This window comes from Haliotis cracherodii, unplaced genomic scaffold, assembly GCF_022045235.1.
Source record: "Haliotis cracherodii isolate W230 unplaced genomic scaffold, xgHalCrac1.p SCAF_5, whole genome shotgun sequence".
In the NCBI taxonomy this organism is placed as follows: domain Eukaryota; kingdom Metazoa; phylum Mollusca; class Gastropoda; order Lepetellida; family Haliotidae; genus Haliotis; species Haliotis cracherodii.
The window spans coordinates 43,458,724-43,480,525 of NW_027266308.1; the positions used below are offsets into that span (position 1 = coordinate 43,458,724).

General features: G+C 38.5%; 1 protein-coding gene across 1 annotated transcript in view; it reads left to right on the forward strand.

Moving 5' to 3' along the window:
- The first annotated feature begins 2,631 nt into the window (after positions 1-2,631).
- LOC139443499 (dynein regulatory complex subunit 7-like) overlaps positions 2,632-21,802 on the forward strand; it is a 28,542-nt gene continuing 9,371 nt past the window's right edge. The window contains exons 1-12 of the mRNA XM_071224485.1: positions 2,632-2,690; positions 2,931-3,209; positions 4,127-4,298; positions 6,884-7,009; positions 7,480-7,674; positions 8,547-8,705; positions 10,596-10,814; positions 12,509-12,631; positions 12,872-12,947; positions 14,572-14,700; positions 15,488-15,616; positions 18,146-18,378. Of these exons, the coding sequence (XP_071080586.1) occupies positions 3,004-3,209; positions 4,127-4,298; positions 6,884-7,009; positions 7,480-7,674; positions 8,547-8,705; positions 10,596-10,814; positions 12,509-12,631; positions 12,872-12,947; positions 14,572-14,700; positions 15,488-15,616; positions 18,146-18,378 (1,767 nt within the window). The 5' untranslated portion in view covers positions 2,632-2,690; positions 2,931-3,003. The remainder of the gene's footprint in view (positions 2,691-2,930; positions 3,210-4,126; positions 4,299-6,883; positions 7,010-7,479; positions 7,675-8,546; positions 8,706-10,595; positions 10,815-12,508; positions 12,632-12,871; positions 12,948-14,571; positions 14,701-15,487; positions 15,617-18,145; positions 18,379-21,802) is intronic.

Here is a 21,802-nt window from a genome sequence, read left to right on the forward strand (position 1 = left end):
AGGGAGAAAGATTGAGTGCGCGTAACATGCTTGACCTGAATTCTTACATGGGACCGGCCTCGCTGGCTGTCTGAATAACATACGATACATAGCAAAGGTATAGCGCAATAGAACTATTCGGGTAAGGGAGATAATCACTCACTCTCAGTGATAAAGCTTGAATAAGATACGATGTACAGCATTGCCAGACCAGTGCGTGATAAAGCTCTATACTACGCCTATAGCTAAAGGAAATAATTGCTCAATGCGCAATAGTTTATTCTCACAAAATAAAAACCGGTTAACATTAGCGAAAGGAGATATATTTCCCCTAAACATTTTTTGCTCTTTTAAAACCAAATAAACAAATTTCATGGATTATCGACTTTACGAAACATGGCTAAGTCACAGAATGTGACAGGTGATGGGTTAAAACCTGTCCAGACTAAGTCACTCTCATTTCATATAAAAAACTCCAATATTTTTTTAGAGAAACCAAACTGGCGCTCTCCTTAGGTCAAAACCAAACTAACCCTTACACTTCCCCGCCTTCAGGGCGGGAAAGCACTAGGGAAATATAAAACAAAGAAAGGACTACTGATGAGCTTCATCGCATAACGTTATTAACATATCATATTCGCTTGTCATATTCACTCGTATTTTACTATTCTGTGGTAAAGCCACTTCTAGGTTTATACATGAGTGAATGAGTGTGCGAGTGTGTGAGCGAGTACTAGTGATGATTGGTTTGTACAAAGACGTATACAGATTCTGTATACGTCTTTGGTTTGTATCAGAATTTCAGAATCACGAAGGACAACAATGGACTTCTACGGTTGTACATATCTCGAGAGCTGAATGCATGTGGTTGGCGTTCGACGTATTAAGTATAAACACATCTTTAAAAAAAATATTGAGAAATTTGTTTCTTATTTACCAATACCCTTTAGCTTCGTTTTTTTTGTTTTTTGTTTGTTTGTTGTTTAACGCCGCACTCAGCAATAATCCATCTATATGACTGCGATCTGTAAATAATCGAGTCTGAACCAAACAATCTAGTGATTGACATCATGAACATCGATCCACGCGACATGCATCAACCAAGTAAGCGCCCCTGACCCCCCGGTCCCCTTAGTCGCCTCTTGCGACAAGCGTAGGCGCCTTTTACGGCAAGCATCGATGGATGAAGACCTATTCTACCCCGGATCTTCAAGGGTCTGTTTCGTCAAAAGGGATAGCATGAGTGAGTACTGTTTAACGCCGCTTTCATCAGTATGTCAGTTACATCACGGCGTGTCAGCTTGATGTGGGAGGAAAGCTCAAATTGATGCAGGTCTTAGACATAACGAGTTTGAAGAAACCCAAAGCTGACAAACCACACGACCATAGAAGTCTCACGGAAGCCACTCTGCATAGTGAATTCATCGATTTGAGTGAGTGAGTGAGTGAGTGAGTGAGTGAGTGAGTTAGATAAACTCCGTTTTGAACAGTTATTTCACAATGTGTCAGCTTCATCGAGGAGGAAAGCCCGAAGTGATGCATGTGTAGTAGGCGCTGGGACTCGAAGCAAACATCATATTTTTTCTGGTACGCATAGGAGACGCAACTCTGCACAACGAATTGCGACGCCTATGACGACTGTACCATCCGTGGCCCTTCATCGATTTGACAGAAATAAAACTAAATAGAAACACAAATAGTTTGTTTCTTGCTGTCAAAACACGTTGTTTGTGAACACAACACAGACAACAATTTACATTTGTTTTCATTTTGTGGAAAGCATGCCATATTCATATTGGTACTTTGGTTTTAGAATCCTTGCGTCTGAGTTAAAAAGTTTGTAAAGGAGTATAACCACTTAAGCGCATACGTATATATTTCACTTAACATACATGCGCACCATTAATCGAAAAGGGCGACAATGCGACAATATGTCACGTTGTCGCGCATTTTAACGTCTTTTGTCACACATTTAAGATGGGTCGACAGTGCCACGACGGGACATATTTTGACCTTGAAAAACGTTTCGTTGTCGCAATGTCGCCCTTTGGTAACAATTAAAAATATTAGTCAAAGCGCAATAATGCGACAACTGGTCAAACTGTCCATTGTCGGGCTTTGGATAATTGTGATACTTTCTGCATGCTTGTTTTTTCGAAGTGTGTCGACAATGCCCCTTAATGGATTCCATTATTGTAACGGACATAAAATATTTACATTTACATGTTTCGAAACTCCTTTTACTCCATTCAACCCGGTGTCAGAGCGCTACATTCAGAGTTTAAAAAAATATTCTAACTCACGGAATCCCATGACTGTAAATAAGGACTTGCAACAATGCTGCTGTTCGTCGCTGGTGTGATTAACATGTTTGACTCCCCCAGTCGGTTCTCGGCGAGTGGATTGCAACGATATATTTATAGAAGTCAATGAAAGGTAGGTAATAACGAAGAACATTTCAGTTGACTCCCTACTTCTTTGAAATGCCTAAACTAATATAATGCACTAGTCATTTAGGTACACATGTAAACGCAACAACTGACAATGCAATGAGCGAGTGGACAGTTCAACATTTTGACACCATTAGCTATAAACAAGCGCACATATAATCCCAAGCTCCACACAGCGATAGTCCATTCGCGGAGCTCTCTATACTACCGAGAGTGTAACGAAGGTGTCACGCGCTGGGAAGGAGCTTGGATTTAATCCTAGTCAGGGGAAGTAACTCTACTTTTACCGGAAATTGTTAATTTTTGGCGTATTGATATTACAAATGTTCATAATACTCTTTTGAACCAGAAATTGCTAAAATTATTGTTACTTTTATCATGGATATAATTCATATAGTACAAACCTTCTTTATAGAGTTTCATAAATTGTTTAACGACAAGACTGTAGGACTATATTGTGCGTTGCTATGGAGCGGATTAATTTTAAACATGTGTTGTTAGGTCACCGCTGTAAACGATAACACCAACTCGTTTCCTCATCTTTGGAAAGAGATAACTGAATCGACTTGTCAAAATGGAGGGTGGTGCCAGCGAAACTGAAGTTTTGATCGAGGATGCAAATAAACACGAAGTAGACCCAATAAAAGAGTCAGAAGAAAATACGGGAGAAAAAGCAGACGACGAAGAAAAGGCCGAAGACGAGAATTCCCTTTCAGAAGATGCTGAAGCACTTGCCGAGGAGCTAGCCAAAATTGTTGTACATGCACCTGTCATTGAACCGTAAGTAATGGTGAATACCTATTATTCAAACATAGAGGGAAAATGTTTATAAACACATTTTCAATGAAGGAAGGATTTGGTGAATATGATTTCAGCCAACAAATATAAAGTTGACAATATCTTGTCAATGTTTACCGTTTCCAATTGTCATTTAATAATGTTGATAACTCTTCAAAACCCATTAGTTGCTCACTTTGATCTTAGATGCCGAAATTATGTCAACACATGAGTAAATTATTATTTATTGTATCAACAATCATATGTAGTCAGCTTTGTAAAGTAAGATTTAAATCTGTGAATTTGAATAAACCAGCTTATCACATTTTTTAGGAGTAATAAATCTGTCAGTAATACCACATATGGTCAACTTACATGCTTGAAAACTTGTATATATATGTGATAAAGCCCTGTGTGTGTGTGTGTGTGTGTGTGTGTGTGTGTGTGTGTGTGTGTGTGTGTGTGTGTGTGTGTGTGATATTCCATGGTTGGATTGGCTAACCAAGTAAATTTCTTCGCTTTTCCATAAACTGAGAAAAAAAAGCTTATGCCTGGTTGTTTCCTGATTGGCTGATTAAAGAATGGGTCGGGCCTGAGTTGCACTATTATCATAATCAGAATGATATCACTGATTTCGTACTGTATGTTGTATACAGTTTTTGTTATGTAATATGATTAAATCAGCAGTTTGAAATTATTATTGTGTTGATATTTTTAAGAATTGAAGTGGATTTACACAGTGTGCACATCGGTTCTTACATTTATGCCTCCTATAACACCAAAAATATTGAAGTCCGTCATTATATGTTCTGAACATGCTGAATTTGGTTATTTGTCCAAACAATGCCTTATATACAAGCTGATAATTATGATGAATACAAAGATGGAAATGTATCTTCCATGCCCTTTTATGTCAACAGTCCACCAAAGGAAGTATTTGACCCAGCAGAATTTCCATCATCATACAAAGACAACCTCCCAAAGGAAAAGCTTGTTCTCCAGTACGCTGACAACTTCCGCAGACAGTACGTCCACCTCTACAGAGACAGGAAGCCACTCTTCCTCAACCCACTGAATGAGTTTTATATTGACGTATGTTGATCACATTTATGTTCCTTTGTAATTATCTCGGTCTAAAAAAGATGTCAATGTATCGTATAATGGGTAGGTTTCTTAGGAGGATAAGGCCAGTGGATAAGAAGTTGAACGATATCCGTCGGAGTCATATATGGATACAGATGCAAATATCAAAGGTCAAGTAGCGACTGCTTTCAGTATTTACAAACAACATGGCATCGTCCTTGTCTTTGGCATTTGGGTCAGATTATCCATCAGGAATCTGGAGAAACTACTGGGATAATTACTATCATTATCAAAAGAAGAGTCTGATATACAGAATATCAGTCTCTAACTGTGATGTAGCTAAGACATCTTACAAGTTTTGGCAACTTTGGACATATAAATTGCGAAACAATTTTGTGAGGACACTGGGCCAGCCAAGGCTTGCTAAATACAATGTTTATTCCTAATACAGGATATTTACCGTCTCCGAACACACTCACATGATAACCTCCAGGTATCAGGTTCCTAAATTCCTTGTATTAGCATGATTGGAATCAGTATCCGAAATAACTGCCTTCCCACTTGCCCATGAAATTTTCCTCTACCTGCCAGACTGTCTGGCAGATAATTTTAAGCCAACTTATGTATTCAGTTTTATTATCTCCTTGTAGATATTCAAGTGATTGTTTGCATTAATTCAACTGAATCAAGACATGATTTGTCTCATTTTTTTGAGTGAATTTTCAATGTTTATAATGTATGAATGTGGGCAGGTAACTTTGGAGATGGACAGGCAACATTTATGGGTCACCTGCCAAACTATGTTGCTGTGTTTTAAACTTCTTTCAAACACTGATGGGAATGCCAGTGGTTAAAATTGTAATGGCTCAGTTGTAATAGCCCACATAGAAGCCATATTTATTTAATACCTTGTGACAATGTCTATTATACACATAATGCTGAGCCAGTGATGAGTGTACTTTTACTACAGTGTTCTAGAAAAACATCTTGAAAATTAACATATGGAAGCTCATAATGTGCCGTATGCTTCACACAAAAACTAGAGGTTTGGAAATTGAACCGGGTATTACCAATCTCAATGAAATGGAACAGGAAAAGACCTTATGAAATACCACTGTTTATCTGGGTTATGGTGAAATGGCATTCACAATGTTTAGAGACAGGACCCAGCTTATGGGCTTAACTTCACAGCCAGCCATTACATATTATCTGTCAATGCAAACTGTTACGGTTGACTTGGAATTCCAAGTTGACAAAAGTGAGCGATTGGATTAGTAGATGACATACAATATACATTTCAAATAACATTTTTTAATTCATCTTCTTGATGGCCCACTTAGTGGGAACAACTAGCCGTCTTCATATGTGCCCGTGTGGCATGCTTGAAACACCAAACACTTTGATCTCTGACTGCCCCACATCTTCCCAAGGCAAGGGACTCTTAGAAGTCCAGTTTCAACCCGTGCCGACTTGGGCAGGAAGTTCCAGGCTCGATCGTAGCACCACCATTGTCTATTACAAGTTATGTCCCTTCTACGCCCCTCCTATTGACCAATCAGATTCCACCTCTCATATCATTTGAATATGCTTCAAACAAAATGGCAGCGCCAAGTCAAGACAATCTGATCAATTATCGAGATATATATTCTAATAAAATGGGTCTAACCTAGCTAAGTGCATCAAATCAAGTGAGCACTTTGATTAAAAACAAGAAGGGATTTGGAAAATATCTGTCGAAGGACAGTTAACGATACACATCTTTTGCAAATCCTGCAGTCGACCGAAATCTGCACATTGAAATCCATGTTGTTTACACGATTTTGATTGGACTATGCATAGTCTGGTTAGTCCTAATTTAACTCCATAATTGCAGCTCAGTTCAGCAAGGGTGGAAACTGGACTTCTACAGTCAGTTAACTCCCTTGCCTAAGGAAGCTGTCTGTCTTATTAGTGATGGATTTGATGCTGACCCTAAATGTTTGATAGCTGTATACTCACTGTCACAAACAGAGTGCACATGAAAACATATACCAAACACAGCATTGGCAATCTCATTATATATAATCAGATCTGATTTCTTTACAATCCGACCGCCTCCGTGGTCTAATGGTAGAGCGTCCGCCCGGAGAGCGGAAGGTCCGGGGTTCGATCCCCAGCCGCGTCATACCAAAAGACGTTAAAAGATGGTACTTGTTGTTACCCTGTCTGGCGCTCGGCATTAAGGGGATAAAACAAGGACTGGTTGGCTCGGAGTCAGTATACTGTGTCTGAGTGGGGTATTCATGTTAAACTGCGGCAAGGCATCTCAGTGTGCTAGCACTATAAATCGGCATCAGTCCGGACTTGTAAAAGCAGCCACACACACACATATACACGTGCATGCACGTCGCTATATAAGTGCAATAATCTTGGACGCAACGTTAAACCCCATTTCACCTCACCTCATTATAATCCCATTTTATTTTTTTAGCGATAGCGAGAACTATAAGATCTGATTTTAATGAGATTGATAGTGTTGTGCAGTGTTTGTGATTGATTGGTGGTGAGACACAAGACCAACTGTTCTGAAGCCTTACGTGACACATTGCTTACAGAAATTGGTCTGCACAACTATTCGTCCAACTCAACTACCCTACAAGGAGCTGTATAACTGGGATGGTGCAGCAGAGTTTGTGGCCGACTACCTCAACTTCCAGACCCTTGATCCACCCTATGAGCTGGTAAGACAGTCCGGGTTTACATTGTCATGACCCCTCATAGCAGGATATACATTGACATCTTTGTGAAACTGTTTGTCAGATATATCTTTCTAAATCACCATCATGAACATCATGAAAATATTCTTGATGTGTTGTCATAAAATGTCATTTTAATTTTGAAGATTTTGATTTTAATATAAGAATGTAAATCAAACAGCATTGATATTTATTATTAATTGTTGTCCTTATACACATACATCTTGAGAGAAAACCTATGCATATGAAATATGCTTATGTAATTTTTTTTAATACAAATATTCAAGTGAGAAACATAATTTTTAATCTTTACGTTTTAAGAAAAGAATCATTTTATCAAATTAAATTCTCTTAGACTCTGTTTTCCCATATTTACTGAGTGTATGTGTTATTTATTTGTGGTTCTTCTTTAAAATGTGATTTCGGGATGCTTAAATGGCTATGTTTTGTTTTAGCCCAAGGTCTTACTTTCCCCATCGACAGTCCTGAAGCGTCAGAAGGGCAACTGTTTTGAGTATAGCACCCTGCTGTGTTCTCTGCTGATTGCCGCTGGATATGATGCATATGTGGTCAGTGGATATGCCACACGGGAGACATGCCTGGCTGACGAGTCACGAGAGATATGCCCCATGCTTAAGAAGAAAGAGGAGGTATACACTCCATTTTTTGAGGCCACAGATTGATCATTAGATTTTCATCCATTAAAAATCAAGCAGAAATGGTAGCTGAAAAACTTGGAAGAAGATATTCATTCATATACTATTGCCTCATCAACATTACATACATCCACTGGTGACCAAAGCGATGGCATAAATCCTGCTGGGAATCATGCAGGACGCAAAAGCACTGTACGTCCCCATGATTCCCAGTTAGGTGGTCTAGCTTTGGTTGCTATAGTAGTCTATGGCCTGGTTTTAATTTATATGAACTAATCTACTGAAAAATTCTTTGTTTTAATATTGCTCAGGTTTGTTGTATATCTAAACTGTGATATTGCCGCCTTGCAGTCCCTGTTGTTAGTGATGGATATGACGCTGACTGTAAATGTTTGATAGCTGTTTACTCTCTGTCACAAACAGAATGCACATGAAAACATACACCAATACAGCGTTGGAAATCTCAATAAAATCAGATCTTAGACTTAGGTCTCACTTGCCCTTTGTTTAGCGATAGCAAAAACTATAAGATCTGATTTTAATGAGATTGGTAGTGTTGGGCAGTGTTTGTAATTGATTGGTGGTGAGAAACAAGACCAACTGTTCTGAAGCCTTACGTGACACATTGCTTACAGTCCTTGGTCGACAGGTCTTGAATAACAGTAACTATCTTGTTCTCATCGTGATATGGCTGCACTATTGGCGATGCGATGTAAAATTTAAAGTCACTCACTCATTGAATACCTCAACAACATGGCAGAAGGTGTCCAGTATACTGTAATAGAGCTGATATAGACGTGCTAAACTGATACTTTGTTGTGGTGCTGTTGTGAAAGTGTGATAAATGTCAATCCCTGTCATTGTAGAGAAAAGAGGAAGAGAAGAGGAAGGAGATGAAGAAGTATACTGTGAAGCCCCCGCGGGATCTGCGGAGTAAGTTTGAGCTGAAGCAGGAGCGGAGGAGACAGGAGGAACAGAAAGCAGAGGAGGAGAAGAGGAAGAAGGAGGAGGAGGAACGACTGGCGGTAGACATATATACTTGATTTCAAAATTTTCACCTCCCACTGCCAAGTTCTTGTACTAGACTTAGTACTGCTGTCGCCCATAGACAGTAAAACAAAAATAACAAAGACTTTCTTGTACCATTATTGATTCCATATATACTGATGGCAATAAGTAAGGAACATATTTAACGTGTTTAAAGGAAAGACTTATTTAATGTGATTTCATGTAAGTTGACAATATGGCAGCCCACTAGGATAACATTAGACTCCTAATGGTTTCATATGGACATTATGTTAGCGTGAGGGATGTGAGTATAGATTTATACCACTTTCAGCAATATTCAGCAATATCATGACAGAGGACATCAGAAATGGGCTTCACACATTGTACTCATATGGGGAATTAAACCCAGGCCTTTGGCATGATGTGTAAAAGCTTCAACCACTAGGCTACCCCATCTGCCCACATCATATTACAATTATCCATAGTCATCAGGTCAATAACTGTGGTAAACACACCAGAGTTGTAAACTTCTCTGACCTAGCTGCATCACTTTTGCCTTAATGCCAACAATAAGCTGACACATTGTGGTAACTGATCTACTGTTGAAAGCAGTGTTTAAACTCAATTTTATTGAAGTTTGAATGAAGACAGCAGTTCCACATTCTGTATCAGTATTCCTGCTGTAGTGGTCAGTGTTATCTGCTCTTCTGGTAAACAAACATGGCAGGTTTGACTGTTCAAGAAGTTTTAGCGCTAAGACTATTGTAAGCCTATGTTAAAGTATGGGCATTACAATCATCTTAACGCTAAGATCGCTTTGTGCATGTGGGCCCAGGTCAATAACTGTGGTAAACACACCAGAGTTGTAAACTTCTCTGACCTGCATCACCTTTGCCTTAACGCCAACAATAAGCTGACACATTGACACAGTTCCTAGAAGGATGGCTGTACCTTGATGTGAATGCAATTTTGCTGGAGGTATGTTTGCTTTCATGATTGTATTGGAGCTGCACATAGATAACCTTCTATCTCACATTAAACTCACGACATGCTCACAACCGTGGCCATCATCTTTAGACGTTACAAAAGCACAGGGAACCTGCAGCAGCATATTAGGTTATCTTGAAGTATTGTATTAAGAGACTAAGATGAAACAATTCTATAATGATATTGTTTCTAGCTGATTCAGTTTTAAGCAGGACAAATGAACAGATATAACAAGAGTTCTCTCCCTTTACTCATACTGGCATTTCTCAATGGAGTGTGTTTTCTTGATATTGATGTGGCTATAATGACATACGCCAAACTTTATATTTCTGTTGGCTCTGAATTATGCTGAAGGTCATTTTCTTTGGTGGAAAATGTACTTGTGTTTATTATGTTATGCACTTATGTTATGTTATACCATATTATGATGAGATGTACTTATTGTGTCAAATATAACGATTTCTGAGTCGACGTCCTTATAGGAATTTTAGAAGCTGAATATAAGTATGACAAGAAGGAATATGGATAACAACTTCTTTATCATACTTACACAAGGTTTCAGGCCTAGTTCTTGGCCCTCGTCACCAGCTTTGAAACTTTGAGTATGTATAACATAATACTCCTTGTCATAAGGTGTAATGAAGTCTATCATTCAGACCCTGAAACAATATATCCAATATTCCCATATAAGTCTATAATAGTTGGCAAGTCTAGATTACTGCAGTTTAAAGGAGAAACTCTTTGGGCTCCTTTTTATTATATTTTTTAAACAAATGTTTTTTTTTCTGTAGAATATTTTATCTAAGGCTGCATGGTAGACTAGTAGTCAACTCCCCCAATAATAACAATGTGGGAAGTCCTCTTGGGGTCCCCATGATTTTCTGATATCGGTAAAGATATAGTCACTGACTGTATTGTAGGCCCTAGAGATGCCTCCCACCGACCCCCTCCATGGGCTGAGGATTCACTCCTGGGTGCTGATTCTGTCAGGGAAACGAGAGGTCCCAGAGAGCTTCTTCATCGAGCCCTTCACTGGCCTGTCACACGAAGCAGACAGCCCCAACTACCTGGGCATCGAGTCAGTGTGGAACAACTTCAACTACTGGGTCAACATGCAGGACTGTTCCGATGGAGTCAAGGTATGATTTCTTCCATAGGTGTGCAAGATCTGTTTGTCTGGTCACCACTTTAGAGGTAAACCTAGTGTGTTTTCAATGTAGAGGTTTTGAACATTGATTTGATACCTGCAAATGTAATTTGAACCTGAGGGCAATTGCACGTCAAATTTGAAAACTGTACAGTTATCCAATCAAAGTTCGCAATGTCTACATTGAAAATACAGTGGGTTTATCTCCATTCTACCATGAAACAATGACAAAACAAATGCAAACTGTTTGGCTATAGCAGAAATTAGTGATGTGGCCTTGATGTGGCAAAAACATGCATTCTTAAGCCTAAACGGACCACCCTAGTACACCAACCAACTCCAAGGAAATGTAAAAGGATGCATTAAGTAGTAAGGCAGAATAAGTATTACATTTGTAAAAAAATATGTAGATTTTACTAATTATTTTCAGTAGGTTGAAAGATGAATTCAGGGATCAGTGAGGATCGATTTTAATCTGCATATATACACCTTATGTACCCAGATCATAACTTTCACTGTTATGCATGAAGCACTTCAACAAGATACGATGTAATCATGAAGGCAGACATCCTATAAACATAATTCAAACTGAAGAAACTTTGTAATGTTTGTTCTAAAGTACATGCCCCTATTATGACGTCATGAAGATCTACAGATATGACGTCTAAGCATTGTAATGCAGTAGACACGACATCACAGTACGTGATAGAATAGCCCAAAAAATTAAATCTTTAAGTTTTCCGCCCCAAATATATTACCACCCTTTTAAATAATGTGGAAACATGTTATTTAGCCACCGTCTTAGAAGTAAGGTCAGTATTTGAAATTGCAAAACAGGCAGGATTGAGGTTTGATACCACTGGCGGAGGAATCAGAATGCAGGATAGTAAAATGTCATATCAGAAGTATGGATGATGAATATAAACATACCAAAACACATTTGACCCTGGTTCAAACTTATCTTTTGACATCCTAACTAGTAAACTGTTATTAGCATGATTACCTCGCTTACTATTTTGTGCAAACTATTCGGAAACAGTTCAGAGTCTACCGCCCTAATCCTGACACTGGTGCTGAAATGAAAGATTTAAGTATTTTCATTGTTTGTAATTAAGTATGAAAGTCAGGCTCCTTTCATAACCTATATGTTAAAAATTGAAGATTTTGGTAAGCCCCAGATACAAATACCATATCATTAAATATCAAGGACCTCAAACGTCCCTTAATTTTTTAACACTTTGTATATCCGGTTTATCAAGCCACTATTCATTTTGTATGGCATAGTCTCAGGATGAACATAGTGGATAGAGTGTCTGTCAGGAAAGCAAAAGGTCAGTGGTTTGATCCCTTGGTCGGGTCATACTAAAATATGGTTCCTGTTGTGACTTTGCCTGACACTTGGCATTAAGGGGATAAAACGAAGACTGGTCGGCTCAGATTCAGAATAGTGTGTCTGAGTGTGGTATCCATGTTAAACTGTGACATGGTAATTCATTCTGCTAGTGCTATAAATCCTCAATAAGTCCAGAGTAGCACAAGCAGCCAAGGGAGGAATTTGAAGCCGCCATTTTTTTTTCCCTACTGAACACTGTCGAAAGTTTAATGGAAATGATCTTGAAAGTGAAGTTCAACTCCATTTCACCTCACCACCTGACCTGGAGTAACTGTGACATAACCTTATTCAAGGGCCTGTCCTATGACCTGGGAGACTGTACGATGTGGGAGTACATGTTCCCGGGGGTGGACAAGCACCTGCTGCAGATCCCGGAGACTGAGGAAGATCTCATGGACGGCCTGGATGATGATGAGGTAGGTCCTTGTTGTTGGAGATGCTTCTGAATGTGCAGGACTTTTTCAAGTTTACCATGGTTTTTTTCTGTCATGGTTTTATGTTGTGATTATTCCTATATTGAACATATATTGTATGTCATAAACTTGATAACTTGCTGATTCATTAACAGACAGCTCTTTCCCAAAAAAGTTGGTAAGAAGTCGACTGATTTGTCTGCTTTTAATTTTATCACATGATAAATATCTGTTGTGTTGCAGGAGAGTAATGATGACGTAGAGAAGCACCTTGACATGCCCCCATCCTGGGTGGAGCCCCTCAGACTCTCCCTCAGAGGTGGGTAGCAGCCTCATTAGTTCACTGACTTCCTGACTGTACCTGTTGTGAACGCACCATGGAGGAAGGTTCTGCTCATTTGCCGCAGCAGTTGCATGGAACCAGATACCATTTGAACTCAAAACCCTTCCTGTCTATTCTGCATTCAAAGCACTTCTCATGACCTATCTCTTCCGCCAAACCCTTCAAATATTTTTATTATTTCCATCCCCACCACCACCATATTGTCAGTTGTTTGGGTTCAAAGGCAGGCAAGATTCACCATCCCCCTTGTCAAAGTACCCCCACAACACTTACGTTGTTGCTCATGAAATCAAGCAAACCACAGGTTTTTTCATAGACGACTTTCATGACATCGCTGCTGCATAGCATGTTCCCGAGGCAAGGAAGTTAACTGACTGTAAAGTTGGCCAAGGGTGGAATGGACTTTTATAGCCAGTTAACTCCCCTGCCTCGGGAAGAGGTTTCATGAGTTAAATGGTTCAATAGTGGATCATACAGGATTTTACGAGGTCAGGGGACTTGTTCTCCACAAGACGGAAAGCTAGTGACACATGTATCGAATCGCCACCAGATTCTTTGTATGGTAACTAAAAGTGCAAACAGGTTCTGTTGTAACAAACAAATGAAGCCATATGTAGATTCACATACCATCGCTCCGGCTTGATAACGGTGTGAGAATCTACACCAAACGACGTCATATGCAACAAACCAGAAGTTGTTGTACATAAAGTTAGACATGTCCTTACTGTGTTTGTTTCATGTTAACACAGGTATAATAATTTGAGGTAGTGTGTTTGGTATGCTGGTATTGCTAACCACATAATTATTTCGTACAAAAATGTTTTAAACATCTGGGTTTGCAAAATAGATAAGACATGAGCCCAGTCTTTTATATGATGCTATGAAGTGATGTCATGTTGCTTAGCAACACATCACAACATGCACAAACAATTATGACAATGGACAGTGAGCCTGTCAGCATAAAGGAAATGTTTTTTGTCAGATTTGTTAATTTGTCTTGTGTTTATTTTAGTGTCACTCCGACAGTTCCATCAGTGATGTTACATCTCTCAGAATAACTCCTTATCAAACTAGTGTACACATATCCTTTACATCTCTTAGGGGCTTGTGAACAAAACTGACAACACACAGCCATCACCATAATGTTTTTTAGTGAAACTGGGGCGGTCGGGTAGCCTAGTGGTTAAAGCGTCCGCTCATCACACTGAAGACCCGGGTTCGATTCCTGACATGTGTACAATGTGTGAAGCCCATTTTTGGTGTCCCCCACCGTTATATTGCTGGAATATTGCTAAAAGCGGAGTAAAACCATACTCACTCACTCACTCACTCTTGTGAAACTAGCCCCAGATAGTCGCGTCTCATGATGTTACTTTTTGCAAGTAAGTTGTTTGTACTCTGTGGTCACCTCCCTTATGTAAACACTTACTGAACACCAGAGTTATCTCCCCTTCACCACTCTTATATTTCAGGAAACCTGCAAAAGAAATGTAATTGAGAAATGAAATAAAAATGTCATATTACAGAATTTCTGCAAAGGGAATAGTTTGACTGTTTAATCCTCGAATCCACATCCATACTGCATATATTTATTTGACAGATTTTGAGATGCGTTGTCCACAAGGCAAGAAGACTAAACTGTACAAGCGAGCTAAGCTGGAAAAGTTTGCCCACTATCTCCTCAACGATGGCCTTGTGTCTCGGCTGTCTGTGTACGATGACAAGGAGTGTGAGTGTCACCTGGGACTGCTAAGGCTGTTTCATTAAGAAAAAGATTTGAGTCAATATATATAAGGGGCGGTCGGGCAGCCTAGTGGTTAGAGCGTTCGCTCGTCATGCCGAAGACCCGGGTTTGATTCCCGACTTGGGTACAATGTGCGAAGCCCATTTCTGGTGTCCCCTGCCGTGATGTTGCTGGAATATTGCTAAAAATGGCGTAAAACCATACTCACTCACTCACTGAGACAATATATGAAGTCTATTATAAGCACTATTTATTAATTTTGTAAAATTCTTAGAAATTAACACTAGATGCAAGCTTGGGACTAGTACAAGTTCCTGTTGGTATGGACAAATTTCCAATTTGTTTTAACATTACAAGGGCATTTTATCTTTACACGGGCTAGTAAAGCTGTAGTATGGTTCTAACCCTGTAAAATGCAATCTTATGTGTTCACCACAAAAGGATAGGTTAAACTGCAAGTGAATAGGTTACAATACATTTAAACAACAGACAAGCTTTAAACCACTGAACACATGGCAGCACATTCTCATAATGCTTTGAAAATATTGGATATATGCTTCTTCTTTTTTACATTTTTCAGAATACTACTCATGAACCATAACATTAAATTCAATTCTGTCCTCTGTTAAAATTTATTTTAAAAATATTTATTAAAAGAAGTATGTATGTGCAATCTGATTTGTTTTGTCATAATTATGTTTTGAGCATCAATTCCTGTATGAGCCTTTGCACTATAAAATACCCCTCACTTACTGACATCTGTTCCTTGCAGTGACAGACCTTGTCCTTGTGAAGGAGTACTATGCACATCGTAAGGACAAGCTCCACACAAGGGTGCACAACCATCGCACTGGCTGGGTCACCGAGTTCTTCAACCCTGGTCGAGTCAAATGTCTTAAAGGTATGGCTTGTCCCCACATTTATATCTTGAACAAAATTAGGCAATTTCTTCACATCTTAACTGAGATAATACTGATTACTCTTTTTTAATGCTAGGATAGTTTTTGCATCTATGCTGACTTGAATAGTTCTTGCATGGGTGTTAACTAAGATAGTTCTTGCATGGGTGTTAACTAAGATAGTTCTTGCTTGGGTGCCGACTTGGATAGTTCATGAATCGATGCTGACTTGGATAGCTCTTGCATGGGTGTTAACTAAGATAGTTCTTGCATGGGTGTTGACTAGGATAGTTCTTGCATGGGTGCTGACTTGGATAGTTCTTGCATGGGTGCTCACGTGGATAGTTCTTGCATGGGTGCTCACTTGGATAGTTCTTGTATTGGTGCTCACTTGGATAATTCTTGCATGGGTGCTCACTTGGATAGTTCTTGCATGGATGCTCACGTGGATAGTTCTTGTATCAGTTCTCACTTGGATAGTTCCTGCATGGGTGCTCACGTGGATAGTTTTTGTATTGGTGCTCACTTGGATAGTTCTTGCATGGGTGCTGACTTGGATAGTTCTTGCATGGGTGCTCGCTTGGATAGTTCTTGTTTCGTTGCTCACTGGGGTAGTTCTTTTATGAAACCTAATAGGATAGCTACAAGCCAGAGGCTTGACGATCACCCACACTGTCCTTGAGGTAATTTGAGCTGACAAAGGGATGATGCAGAAATAGCACTTCAGAGAGATCTTACAAACATATATCAAGTGATCATTTAATGAGCAGACTTTTCTCAGAACTTCAGTAAACATGGTATAAATGACAACATGTTTTTGTAAAAAATATTTTCTTGTGGTTATTTCATTATTAATCTGATATATATGATAGTTCTCCTTTTATAGGAGGTCGTTTTTTTCGCATTTAATGTCTTTTTTATCCTCCTCTGCTTTCAACTCAAATTACACTGGATTTTTTATCGGTGCTTTGTCATCTTATTGTTTTGGCAGATATGATATAATTTCAGTGTCCTTTTCATCATGTTCGTCCTTGCCTTATCTATTTACCAACTTATTAAAAATATATTGGAAAAACTCAAACTCATTAATCATGATGCCAGTGCCAGGGATCGCATAATCTTTTATAACCCAAATGCCTTGCTAAATTGATTAAATGATTTTCTTCCCAACCTTTCTCACTACCAAACACCCTGCCTGGTCTCTTTTCCATGTTTACTTGTTGAAATACACAAGTGGTCCTGTCATGTGAATCACATCCATTGACTGTTAATGTACACACATGCCTTGATCATGTGGATCAGTATGTTAGAAAAGAAAATACCAATCTTCTCACATTGTTTATTAATTTGGATAAAAATTTAATAGTTATTGTTGTCTCAGATAAATATAAAAGGTATATTGTTTTGGAAATGATTTAGTACTTACTGGAATGTGAAAATGAAATGGAACACCACCAATTGCCTTGAGAGGTGTGCTTGGGTTAGGGCAACTAGATGAAACGTTTGCTCATCACACTGAAGACCCAGGTTTGAATCCTCACATGGGCGAAATGTGTGAAACCAGTTCTTGGTGCCCCCCATTGTGATATACAGTCGAACCCGTTATACCTAACAGAACGTGTTATGACTTCGAAATATCGAGGCATTCGAGATAATGAGGCATGAAGATCCAGACAGATCAATTAACAGTAATATATATGCACAGCAATACGATAACCAAGTGCCAGTCTCACCTCAAGCCTTTAAATTCACAGCTTGGATATTGTGTGTTGCGTCATACGGCTTTGATTCCTTTAATCCGACTTTGATTAACACTTTTTGATGTACCCAGGAAGTTCAGCCATGATGTTGCTCATGTCTAAGCACAATGTTTTATTTGTCAATAAAGATTACAATTACAATTGGGTTATAAGAAAAGTACATAATTGGTCGAGCTATTGGTTTAAATTGCACTGTACTTATAAAGCTATGTTAGATGTGAGGAGAAAGGTATGAGATATACTTGCGCTTTTCAAAACCGTTAATGTGACAAATGCCAACTTTGAGATAAAGGTACAAAATTCTGTAGTAAAGTCAAAGTTGGAACTGAGTTCAAGGTTTGAGATAGCTCTATGTAAGTCTATCTCGAATGCAAGATAAGCGGCCACCTTTAAATATTTATACATACAAGCCAGTCTGCCATTTGCATTACCATCTCGTCAGACCAGGTTAAAAGCTATTAGACCAGGTTCACCATGCTGGTCTCCTGTCGATCTTTAGAACTTCTTTGCGGAACTTCACCAGATATTTTACCCTCATGTTTTACAAAGGATCACAAAAGAAGAGCCTTTGCATATCTGTCAGCAACATGCATGAAGTTCACGCCTTTGGATCAAATGCTCTAACACTCCTCAGCAAACATCTCATGCAAAATTATGTATTCGGTACGTCTATAGTGAGAGGTAATCTCACTCCGAAAACACCCTTGTGAGTTGTCAGCTCTGTCTTTGGTTATTTGATATTTAAATCTAGTATTATTCCTGACTTGTCAGAGCACCAGTACAAGGCCAGTCAGCCAGGACCAGAGAATGAGAGGACGATGACCTTCCACAATGATGCCCGAGTGGATGGACTGGTCAAACGTATTGAGACACCGGCTGAGATGACCGAGCACTTCAAAGACAGAGATGACTTCCTCTTCTACAAACATGTCATCTTTAGCAAGAGGGTAAAGAAGTTTGGTCCACAGGATGGGTCCTCATCGGCCAACCAGAGGCCAATATTGGTAAGGAATTGTTGTATTTGTTGAAAACTGTTGTATATTTGGCAACTGCTGCATTGTGTACTGCTATGTCATAGTGTCCTAATGTGGGTCGCTATATGATACTGGGAAGGATAAGGTCCCTAGTAACCATGGTAACCCATGCTTGTGTTAGGAGCCCACTAACCAGGATCAGGGATGTCTTGGCTACTTTAGTGTGTTGTGCCGTGAGAATGTGGATCAGTGACCATGCTTTCAGCATGTTCAGTCACAGTTTGGTCTCGTCAATACTTACTTATTTACAGGGTTGGAATTTTATTGACTGCAGAGTTTAATTTTAACTTTAACTTCCTAATTTTGTAAATGAACTTGAGTCGGAAATTGTCGGATATGTGCTGAACTAAATATATATTCAAATATGCTTTTAATTCTTTGTGCTATTTGTCTCAAAGTCGTCAACAATGTTTGAACTTGTGAATAGGAATGAAATAATTTCCCAATATCTGGAACAGCAAGAAGGCTTTTTTTCTCAGACCAGACACATTTTGTTTTTGTGTTTTATTGAAGAAATCTTTACAAGACTTTAAGATGAAACAAAGCTTTTGTAAACATCTATTTTTCTTAACTTCGAGTTTGTTAAAGGAAATATATAAAAAATAATGTTTGTTTTTCAACTTTGCGTCCTCTATTTTGTGACAATGATGAAACAGTAAAACACAAAACAAATTGTTAGCCCTTTGAATAAAAGAATATGTGTGCAAACAGTTGACACATATTTCAGCAAATTCGATGACAGCTTGGCATTTTCTAAGACAAAAAAAATCATGAGAACTGATCTGTACAAGATTCCTTATAAGAGACGCTGCCCTTCACCAGTCAGGTTCCATGTTCGGTGTTGAGAGAAGGACACACTGAGGATGCTCATCTCATCTGATTATCTAACATTGACAAAGCCCCTTGTCATGTCCAGCAAGGCCTCACTACCAGTAATCCCCAAATTATCAAGCTATCATTATCTGCCAACACTGTCACTGCCAACATCCGAGTGATGGTATTAATTGTCGACTTGATGCCTACCAACAGTAGGAGGCCATTATAGTTTTATTCTGCGTGGCTTTTCTTTAGCGGCAGCTATTTGACCAAGCTGGAAATAGTTTTAATTTGACATCTCAGCGGCAAGCTTGACATTTCTTTCTTGTCTTGACGTCAGTGTCAGTCTTCCTTACGGCCAGTTCGTATGTTTATAATTTTGAGAAAGGAATTCATTTTTTCCCTCTTGTGTAATAAGTCTTTGTTGAGGTTCTTTGAAAGTCAGAACTTTTTCCATCTGTCAAGTTTAAAAAGGTTATATTTTCATCATGTTTGAAATTATTTTGGGCTATATTGTCTATTGATGTCAGTGACGTTCTTTTTCCAAAATGGCATCTCATGAGGAGAGTTATGTGTTGAAATGGAAAACATTTTCATGCTGAATATTTACAAAACTTGTGAACTTGAACAGCAGAGTGTGATATAACCATTTTTCTCAATGCAAATAGCAGAAATACATAAGACATAAATGCACTGAAGCATATTAAGCATCAAGAGTTATATATATATACAGTTAATTGTCGTATTGACCTTATGAAAATATTGATTTTAATCATGGAAAGTCTATTTTAACTGAAATGTGAAGCTGATATATTTTTTATTAATATTTGTTCAACATTTCTAATATCCATGATATCTGTACTATGTTTTACAAAGAATGTACACATTATATTCATTCAAAGTAGAAGGTGAGTTTAAACTAATAATTTCTAGCAATTTGCAATTTCCTGGTGGTTTTGTGTCCCTAAGAAAGGATTTAATTCAACTGAAAACTGAGACTTTATAGGGTTTCATCGGTTTTAGATATTCTTTCTTGGCTATCAAGTTCCTCCAATTAGCAATTTCTTTCACGATCGAGGTTTAAAATCTTAGAAATATGATTGCTGAAGGACAATTTGAATGTCAGGAATAATTCTGAAACTTGATATGTGAAAATACAACTCATGCAAATCAATTATTATTGATTCTCTCAGAATTTATTTGCATTAACATGGCATTAAATCCAAGCAATTTCTAATTCAACACCAATATTTTATACACGTTACCATGAATTCGTTGATGGCCTCAGTGTTTACATGCACACTATATTAAAGGGGCACTAATCTAACGCAATTCCCGGGACTGGTTGTTGCCTTTGTTATTGGTTTTTCCCCGTGAGTACCCGGATGATACGCAACGCAACTGAGCGTGACCAGAGACTGGGCTACCGTCTGCAAGGTCAGCTAAATAAACTTGGAGGCTGGAGGCAATATTTGTTTTACGAATTTTTGCATAAACACTGTTTGGTTAACTGTGATCTATAAAGATTTCGACAAAGGGTGCATGTTAATTAATTTCTTCAGCCTAAACAAACAGACAAAAAGAACGGCGGAGCTCATCGGATGTCCTCATTTGGAAATACCCCAGATGGTTATAGTTTAATACTAAAAAAAAGTATCTATGCAGTGAAAGCATTTTCGGATTTCGGATTGCGTCGATAATACGATTACTAATCCCTTGTTGTCATCCACGTTTTCTCGTATAACCCTACACTTGTGTATTTGTCGTCATTCACTTGATGCTCAGTTAATGAATTTATTACAGGTACAATTATTGGTAGCACCACTTAGATTACCTGACAAAGGTTGCCATTTGGCATTTATTGTGTCTGGGGTAATTATTCAATCTAAATCCAGGTTTGAAGTGAGGTGAAATGTGTGTTATGTAATATGCACGTGGCAGACCAGCAAGAGGTGAATGATCAGTTGATTTACTTTCTTTTGTAAATCAACAGTCGTTCCTAGTCATGAAAGGATTAACAGGAAATACATTGATTGATTAATCACTGTTATCTTGCACAGTGGATATGTCAAAAGTTAGTGTTTACATGTCTAGGTTTACTAAAACAAAGGGAATACACTCATATCATGGTGTGAAGTGCCGATGTAAAAACAACATACTTTGTTCAAAGGGTTAACTGATAATACGTTGATTGATTGCTCATTGTTATCTATCTCTCAATGGATTTTTTAGGAACCGTGGACGTTATGAAAATAGTTGTCAGTGGGCTTTCTCAGCCGACCCTTGAGACTTGACACCTATGTGAAACACCTGAAACAATCCAAGTGATCAGTTGAGAAACGAACACGGGTTATAATATCCCGAAACGATATATATCTTTTAAAATATTTGATTGTTACAAAGACACGTGACATCAAATAAGTTTCTTTGTACAGCTGCAGACGAGTGGGATATTGTTCCTTTGTGTGGATATTCACGGATACATTCCTCGAACAAGGAAGCTCCTAAAATTTATACACATAAATTTGGTAGGTTGCAATTATGGTATTTGCATTTTGTTTTCCTTCATTTGAACCGA